Raw genomic sequence first — 9,353 nt, 5'->3', positions numbered from 1 at the left:
GCCGTGGTCCTCCGGGGCTGCGAGTGTGAGAGGCCGGGGAGGGGAGGGGCAAGAACGGGGTGGCAGCGGCGAGGGTCTCAGCGCCCGCAGATGGCGACCGAGGGGCGACCTGTGTCTCCAGAACCGGAGATGTTCCCTGTCTTCGCTGCTGGAAGCTAAAGCTCCGGTTCAGAGCCTGTACTCGGTGTGCGCCTGCCCTCCCAGGTGTTCGTGAGTCACAGACGAGCCCTGAGCCCTCGCTGTGCACAGACACCGTGCACGGACAGACACGGTGCACAGACACAGACACTGCGCACAGACACAGACACTGACACTGCACAGACACTCACTGCGCACAGACACTGCACAGATACCGTGCACAGACAGACATGGTGCACAGACACCGTGCACAGACACTTCACAGACACCGTGCTGCTGAAATGCCCCGCGCTCATGCTGGTGGGGGGTGGGCAGGAGCCAGGTAGTCAGTCACAGGCTGTGTGCTCGGTGTACCGGCTAATAGTGCGGGTTAAGTGTTAACACGTTAATAGTGCAGATTGACTCAACCGGTTAACAATGCGGATTTTGTAATCAAAGAAAACACGATAACTTCAAGAGAAACATCAAAAGTCCTTGGTGAGTGAGGTTCCCATCAAGACTGACATGACTGCAGCGTGGCCTCTGTTACTTGCCATCTTTTTTTTTTTAAACTGTATTACTGATTCAGAGAGGAAGGGAGAGGGAGAGAGAGAGATAGGAGCATCAATGATGAGAGAGAACCATGGATCGGCTGCCTCCTGCACGCCCCACACTGGGGATCCAGCCCACAACCCGGGCCTGTGCCCTGACCGGGAATCGAACCGTGACCTCCTGGTTCATAGGTCGACACTCAACCACTGAGCCACACTGGCCGGGCTGTTCACCCTCTCGACCTCCAATCACATTCTCACATTTTAGCAAATGTAACTCAAGCCCACAGTGCAGGTGCAGGTGACCTTTTTCTTTCTCTGTTGTTTTTTCCCCTGTGGTGGTCTGATTGTATGTCTGGTTGTGTTGGGTGGTAAACTTCTGAGTCTGTCAGGTGTGCTGTAGCTCTGTTTTATTCTGCCTCTTAATTTCCCCAGATCGAGATCGAGAGAAGCCGGTATTCAGACCACGAGCTCCGTGCTTTGGATGAAGCCCAGCGCCTGGCAAAGAGGAAAGCTGACCTCGATGACGATGAAGATGAACAGAATATATTGCTGGTCCAGGACTTGGAAGAAATTTGGGAGCAGAAATTCCTACAGTTCAAACCGGGAGCTCGCATAACAGGTTTGTGGTCTTTTTCAGGAGAAAAGGGAAAGAGGGGGAGGAGGAGAGTATTCTGGTTCCCAAACGAAAGACAGTCGCTTAACCCTGCTCAGTGTTTTAAGTAACAAATAATTACAGATGACAAATCATCCGTCTTTCAGGTGGGAGGAAAATAATTTTCCCCCGTTCCTCACATCTGCCCCTAATATAATTTAAGGCCTATAGTATTTTTGAATAGGAGATAAGGAGGTTGGGATAGCCTTCTTTCTCAGTTAAACTTTAGAAGTGTTTCTGAATTTATCTCCTAGTTTGGACTGAGAGGGGGGGAAATTGAGCCTTTTCCACTAGCTCCTGGCGCTTTATCTGAAAGCCCCCCTAAAGCACAGGGTGAGTCCTATCCTGTTTCACAGAGGAATGTCAGGGAGAAAGGGGGGCTGGTCACGTCAGAAACAGTGTCAACACCAGGGAAGGTGCGGGTTCTGAATTAGTGTGGGCATTGCCTCTCTTTCAGAGGCTGAAAGTACTTCATGGTTTGCTTGTCAAAACAAAGGAGAAGTTCAGCTTTTGAGTTCCTCTTCTTATATTTTAGTTTCCTCAAGATTGTGAGGTTTTACCTTGGACGAGGCCAGAGTTAGAGAGATGGGTCAGGGTTGTAATTTAATTAGAGTAATCCCCCCTTATCCTCAGGGAATACATTTCAGGACCCCCCTCCATCCCCCAGTGGGTGCCTGAAACTGGATAGTACCAAATCCTGTATATACTGTGATTTTCCCTATACATATACACCTATGGTAAAATTTAATTTATAAATTAGGCACAGTAGGAGATTAACAACAGCTAGTAATACAATAGAATAATTATAGCAATATACTGTAATAGAAGTTGTGAATGTGGTGTGTCTTTCTCAAAATACCTTATTGTGTTGTACTCACCATTTCACGTATAGGAAGTGCTTTATGGCTTCTCTTGGGCATATCTGAATGGCTAGCATTACTACTCTTGCACTTTGGGGTCATGATGAAGTGAAATAAAGGTATTTAAACACAAGCACTGTGACAGTTGATCTGATAACTGGAATGGCTGAGTGACTGACGGGCCAGGAGTGTACACAGCCTGGAGACGCTGGACAAAAGGGATGGTTCAGAGCCCTGGGGGATGGAGCAAGATGGCACCCCATTTCATCATGCTGTTCAGAATGCGGTGCAATGTAAAGCTTTTGACTAGTTTATTTCTGGAATTTTCCATTTATGATCCGATTGCGGGTCCCTGAAACGGCAGAAAGCACAACCACAGATGGAGAGGGACTCTGTCAGTTTTGTTGAGAGCAAGCATGTGGCTCTACCTTAAAGGAAGACTGTAAAGCTCTCATCTCCTTGGTTCTGGCAGATCACGTGATCTCGTCCCCTCTGACCCCCATTTCTCCGCAGAAGCCGATGAGAAGAACGACCGGACCTCACTGCACCGGAAGCTGGACAAGAACCTCGTTCTCTTGGTCAGAGAGAAGTTTGGAGACCAGGATGTGTGGGTGCTGCCCCAGGCAGAGTGGCAGCCGGGGGAGACCCTCCGAGCAACAGCTGAGCGAACCCTGGCCACGCTGTCAGGTAAGTGCTCGCCACCCTCTAAACCCCATGAGGTGCACTTTGGACTCAGCCAGAGGATTTAAAGGCTGACTGAGCACAGTTTAAAGGTAAGGATTTTCCTTAGATCAAGTGAGAGTTCCTTTCTCCCACTGAGATTTTTAAACTTAGTACATTGATTCTTGAACAACATGGGTTTGAACTGTGCAGGTTCACTTATATGCTGATTTTCTGGAATAAGTACATACAGTACTGTAAGTGTATTATTGTTTTCTTAATAACATTTTCTCTAGTCTACTTCATTGTAAAAATACAGTATATAATACACACACATACGGAATATGTGTTAATTGACTGTTATTGGTAAGGCTTCTTGGCAACAGTAGGCTTTCATAATTAAATTTTGGAGGAGTCAAAGTTATATGTGGACTTGTGGCTGCCTGGGAGGGTACCACTTTGTTCAAGGATCAACTGTACATTCAGCATTGTTCCTACCATTCTCTCCGCCTGCGTCTCTTCGTAGCCTTGCTCGTTGGCACCGCCACTCACCTGTTCACCCACTAGAAGCCTCAGAGCTATCCTTGAGCGCATCCCGACGTCCATCAATTCTTGAGTCCTACCTGGTCTGCTCTAAGTACCTCCTCATTCCACAGCTCTGGCTTTGACACTTGACTTCCCCCCAGGGTCTCTCAGCCTTGCACTATTGGTGTTGGGGCCAGAGTATTCTTTGTGGGCACATTATGTGCCCTGTGGCCTGTACCCATTAGATGCCAGCAGCACTGACCCATCGCCACCCCCTGTAGTGTGACAACCAAAATGACAGCCAAAACCATCTAGATGTTGCCAGGTAATAGCTGGGGAGCGAAGTCACAATGCGTGAGAACCACGACACTGGACGGGTAAAGTAGATTCCGAATGTGTTCCCCCTTTTGTGTCACAGCTTCAGTGCTGACAGAATGAGCTTGCTCAAACATCCCTGTGGCTTCTCTCCCTAGAATCCTTACAAGGTTTCCCATAAAAGTCCGGACATTCAAGCATGGCCTGCAAATCCTTTTCTGTTCTGATCGCGAGCTCATCAGTCTTCCGTCTCGCCTCATTAATGTGCAGTCTGCGTTCTAACCCAGCCAACCTTCTGCATTCCGTGAATAATGTGGTCTTCCATGCACCTCTGCTCCTATCCAGTCAGTAAAAAGGATTGCTTTTGGATGGGCATTTTCCTAATTGCTGGTGAGATTGACCATCCTGTCATGTTTATTGGCCGTTTGTATTTCTTCTTCCATGAACTACCTATTCAGATTCTTTGCTCGTGTTTGTAATGAAGGGTTTCTTTTTTATTTTCTTGATTTTATTATTTTTTAATCCATTTTTCCAGGTTATAGAAATTAAGTGGACATTTCAGAAAGGTACAAAGAAACATACAGATATAATCTCACCACTCACAGAGACCCACTGTTGACTTTTTGTATAGAGTGTTGTTGTTTTTTAATATGGAGAATGTCAGTTCATTGTAGATGGTGAAAAACGGATCAAACAGCGTCTAGTAAACGTATCGCAGGGTAAGAAGTAGTTTTCCCTTCTCAGAGGCAGTCACGTGGCATCAGCAGTTTTGGTCTGTTTTTAGAATTGGCACATATGGTATCTGCTTCTTTTACCCACACCGAGCATATTTATACAGTTGCGTACCTTTTTTCTCCTCTTATATAGAGCCTTTAGTCATCTGTATCAGTACACGAAGACATCGCTCGCACTTTAGCACCAGCGTGCTGTGTACATGTGTGTGTTCTGCCGTTGGTTTAACCAGTCTGTCGCTTTTACAAATAAAGGGGCAGTGACCATCCTGTGCACTCACCTTTGTCACGCGGGCAGGCAGAGGCGCTGGATCACAGGGTCTGTGTGAGTGAAGTTGATGCCTTGCCAGTCACAGCCGTCGTTCTCATTCACGTCCATTGCCGAGGACCCATGTTTTCTTAACCTTGACAAGCAGGGTGCCGCTCAGTGTTTGAACTTTAGTAATAATAGGTTGTTGTTTTAATTTCTATTTCTTTAATAATAGGATTGAGCCTACTCTTTTTTTTGAATATATTTGTGGCTCCGTAGCACTGCGTGTGCCTGACTCAGTGTTTATAGCAAACCTGTGCCTTCCATCTGCCGGCCCTGTGCAGGCAGGGGGTCACCGTGATGACCTCACAGGACATTCCTGCTCCCTGGGAGCCTCTGTTCTGGTGGAGGATGCGCTTTCACTTCCCATTGCCCTGTGACGGTTTAGTAACATGTTTCCCTCTGCAGCCAGAGTTCTGACTCCCTTGAAGGTGCGTGCAGTGTCTATTCCTCCATCACCCCGGCTTTTAGCGAGTATCTGGCCCGAGGAGGTGTCTCCTGCGTGTTTTTGAGAAAGTGGACTTGCAGGACATGTGCACGACCACTTTACTGGCCCTGCCCCCATCTGAAGTGCCCTTTCCCTCGAGGGGCCTGTGTGGCCTGAGGGAGGGAGCACGGCAGGCAGGATGGGTGGGGCCTCGCTGTGCCCAGGGGTCCTGCAGAATGAAGCTAGATTGGACATTTTCAGGAGTGGTGTGAACAGTGTCTGTTTGCCAGGCCTCACCAACATGAAATCATCCCTTTTTAATTTTTGCCTATCCAGTCAGTAAAAAGGATTGCTTTTGGATGGGCATTTTCCTAATTGCTGGTGAGATTGACCATCCTGTCATGTTTATTGGCTGTTTGTATTTCTTCTTCCATGAACTACCTATTCAGATTCTTTGCTCGTGTTTGTAATGAAGGGTTTCTTTTTTATTTTCTTGATTTTATTATTTTTTAATCCATTTTTCCAGGTTATAGAAATTAAGTGGACATTTCAGAAAGGTACAAAGAAACATACAGATATAATCTCACCACTCACAGAGACCCACTGTTGACTTTTTGTATAGAGTGTTGTTGTTTTTTAATATGGAGAATGTCAGTTCATTGTAGATGGTGAAAAACGGATCAAACAGCGTCTAGTAAACGTATCGCAGGGTAAGAAGTAGTTTTCCCTTCTCAGAGGCAGTCACGTGGCATCAGCAGTTTTGGTCTGTTTTTAGAATTGGCACATATGGTATCTGCTTCTTTTACCCACACCGAGCATATTTATACAGTTGCGTACCTTTTTTCTCCTCTTATATAGAGCCTTTAGTCATCTGTATCAGTACACGAAGACATCGCTCGCACTTTAGCACCAGCGTGCTGTGTACATGTGCGTGTTCTGCCGTTGGTTTAACCAGTCTGTCGCTTTTACAAATAAAGGGGCAGTGACCATCCTGTGCACTCACCTTTGTCACGCGGGCAGGCAGAGGCGCTGGATCACAGGGTCTGTATGAGTGAAGTTGATACCTTGCCAGTCACAGCCGTCGTTCTCATTCACGTCCATTGCCGAGGACCCATGTTTTCTTAACCTTGACAAGCAGGGTGCCGCTCAGTGTTTGAACTTTAGTAATAATAGGTTGTTGTTTTAATTTCTATTTCTTTAATAATAGGATTGAGCCTACTCTTTTTTTTGAATATATTTTATTGATTTTTTACAGAGAGGAAGGGAAAGGGATAGAGAGTTAGAAACATCGATGAGAGAGAAACATCGATCAGCTGCCTCCTGCACACTCCCCACCGGGGTTGTGTTCGCAACCAAGGTACGTGCCCTTGACCGGAATCGAACCTGGGACCCTTGAGTCCGCAGGCTGACGCTTTATCCGCTGAGCCAAACCGGTTAGGGCGGATTGAGCCTACTTTAATGAGTTTGATAATTGACTTCCATGTGAACTTCCTATTCATATGCTTTGTTCATTTTTCTTTTAGATTTGTTTTGTCTTCCTCATTCATTTCTAAGTACGTCTTATACCTTCAGGTATTTCTCTGTTGAATGTGTTGAAATATTTTTTCTAGTTTGTCATTTGGCTTTGACTTTTTTTATGGTTTTATTTTTCCTTGAAGAAAGCTTTAATTTTTATGTAAATGTCTTTTTTAATTTTGTGTTTTGTTTAGACATTCCTCTCTTAAAAATGATGCAGAAAGTAAAGTACTCTATGGTCTCTTTTTTTTTAAAATGAAAAACTAAGAAATATGTTAACATTTAGAAAATATTATTAAATATCCATGAAACCGTCAAAAATGAATAAAATTCTGATGAAAAATTTAAGTCTCTGTTGTTAAATCTTTCATCTGTGCGGTATCATTTTTGACATGAGGGCTGAGTTCCAGCCTTATTTTTCTTGTTTAGCTCGCCAGTTCTCCACATGCCTTTCAGTAATCCATCATGTCCCCATCCTTTGAAATACCGGGCTGGGGTTATGAAGCCCTTTGTTATACATTGCAGGACTTACCTACCTACCTTTGTCTTTTAACTCTGGTTATGGTGCGTCCACCCTACAGAAGTCAAATCAGGTCCTTTCATGCTTTCCGTGAGACACTCCTTTAAAGGGCTGACGAGTTTTGCTTTCCAGATACCGAGTGACTTGGCCCTTCACCAGCAGACGGTGACGGGGCTGAGTCTAAGCTCAGTGCCGCGACTCGCAGCGGTGGTGTTGGAGCTGCGTTGCCGGCTTCAGTCTGAAAGCAGACGCTTGGCACACGGAGTGGACCCCGTGCATCGGCTCTTCAGGAGTGACCGCGGGGATTCCCACTGCCCGGGATTTCTCTGACCTTGGCCGGACTCCACAGGTGGGTGTGTCCTCATCTTGCAATTCTGTTTCTCCCCCTCCCTCAGAACACAACATGGAAGCCAAGTTCCTGGGAAATGCACCCTGTGGCCACCACAAGTTCAAGTTCCCCCAGGCAGTGCGGACAGAAAGTAGCCTCGGGGCCAAAGTCTTCTTCTTCAAAGCACTACTCCTCACTGGAGACTTCTCCCAGGCCGAGGAGAGGGGCCGGCACGTGTGGGTCAGCAAGGAGGAGCTGGGCGACTATTTGCAACCCAAATACCTGGCCCAGGTGCGGAGATTCCTGTTGGACCTCTGATGCACTCGGCTGCCTGAGGACGATGCTCGGAAAAGTCTGCAACTGGGGCCTCAAGGACGTTTTGTGGTCGCCCCATCCTCGCAGGGAATCTCAAGAAGCAAACAGTTCTGAGAAATAAATGAGTTGATCGTTGTGTGGTCTTGGCTGGTGTGTCCTTTGAGGAGGACTGGCTTCTCCCCCTGCGAATGGAGGGCCAGCTCCGAGGGTGTCACATTGCTGTAGTGAATTGGCTGGCTTTCTGGGCCAGGGAGAAAACAAGGAAATGAGTGTGAAAGCCTTGTGTTTTGTGAAAGCTTCTAGGCACGTGTGTGTGTGTGTGTGTGTGTGTGTGTGTGTGTGTGTAATCTGTATAGTTTTTTTTCTTTTAACCATTTTCCCTTTTGTTATTCCCTCCCTTTCTACTTGATAGATGGAAGTATCAATCTAGCCTAAGAAATAATTCCTTCTCACTTTCTGTTTCTCTTGTTTTATTCATTCTCTTTTATTTTTTTATTGATTTCAGAGAGGAAAGGAAAAGGAGAGAAAGATAGAAACATCAGTGATGAGAGAGAATCATTGATCGGCTGCCTCCTGCACGCCCCCCCAATGGGGATGGAGCCGGCAACCTGGGCATGTGCCCTGAGTGGGAAACCATGACCTCATGACCTCCTGATTCATAGGTCGACACTCGACCACTGAGCTACGCCAGCCGGGTCTGAATTGGCTTCTTTCCCCATGAGTACTAAGCTTGGGAGTCAGAAAGCCTGGGTTTGAATTATGACCTTCAGCAGGTTACAGCTACTCTCACTGTTAGCAACAGTGGCCTGACCCTGAGTGCTAGGCCCCTACCTGCAACACACATTTCCACTAAAACCAGCGGGGCCGGCATCGTCACGTCGTCATCCCTGTGTAACCGATGAGAACGTAGACTCGGAGAGATTAGCTAACTTGCTTAGGGTAACTCGCTAGCAAGTAGCGGGGCCAGAACGAACTCCGATCTGTGTGCAAAGCTAGTTCTTAGCCATTCTCAGCTTCCCCTCTCATCTGGAAGACACGATGAGACTCATTCTCAGCGGACGTGGGAATTTCTGTGAAAGTACTTCGCGCTGTGCGCGGCTTGTTATACACACTAAGTGGTTCCTCCCTCCAGAGGGTTTAGACTCCTACATTCTGAATTCCGCTGTATCGTCTTTAGCTTTTACATCTCCCATTCTTTCCTTTTCCAGGTTTTCTGTTAACCAAGAGTTTCTGTCCGACTTGTCTGATAAGGGACATGGGTCATTTGGACATTAGTGTGTTCATTCCACGGCCAATCTCAAAATGCGTAGGTGGCAGGCCAGTCCCATCATCACAGCCAAGGGGCTGGGCATGTTAGCCCCGCCCCACCCCGGGCCAGGAAATCCGGAGCCACTGTTAGCACAGGCTTATGTGGCACTGAAGCCAGAATAGACCCGCCGACCCATTCTATTACACAAGCAGGGGGGATAGATACAGCAGAAAGGCTGCCAATTCAGTTACTAGGAGCGCTAAGCTGCAGGCACG

At 46.9% G+C, this 9,353-nt stretch overlaps 1 protein-coding gene across 1 annotated transcript in view; it reads left to right on the top strand.

Annotated features, from left to right (window-relative positions):
* Positions 1–7,965, top strand: part of MRPL46 (mitochondrial ribosomal protein L46) — a 9,198-nt gene extending 1,233 nt beyond the window's left edge. The window contains exons 2-4 of the mRNA XM_005873389.2: positions 1,104–1,290; positions 2,697–2,870; positions 7,582–7,965. Coding sequence (XP_005873451.2) covers positions 1,104–1,290; positions 2,697–2,870; positions 7,582–7,832 — 612 coding nt within the window. The 3' untranslated portion in view covers positions 7,833–7,965. The remainder of the gene's footprint in view (positions 1–1,103; positions 1,291–2,696; positions 2,871–7,581) is intronic.
* Positions 7,966–9,353: the final 1,388 nt, after the last annotated feature.

The sequence above is a fragment of the Myotis brandtii genome, unplaced genomic scaffold, assembly GCF_000412655.1.
Source record: "Myotis brandtii unplaced genomic scaffold, ASM41265v1 scaffold409, whole genome shotgun sequence".
Classification (NCBI taxonomy): Eukaryota; Metazoa; Chordata; class Mammalia; order Chiroptera; family Vespertilionidae; genus Myotis; species Myotis brandtii.
Note: the sequence above shows the minus strand (reverse complement) of the source record. Positions and strands in the feature narration are given on the sequence as shown.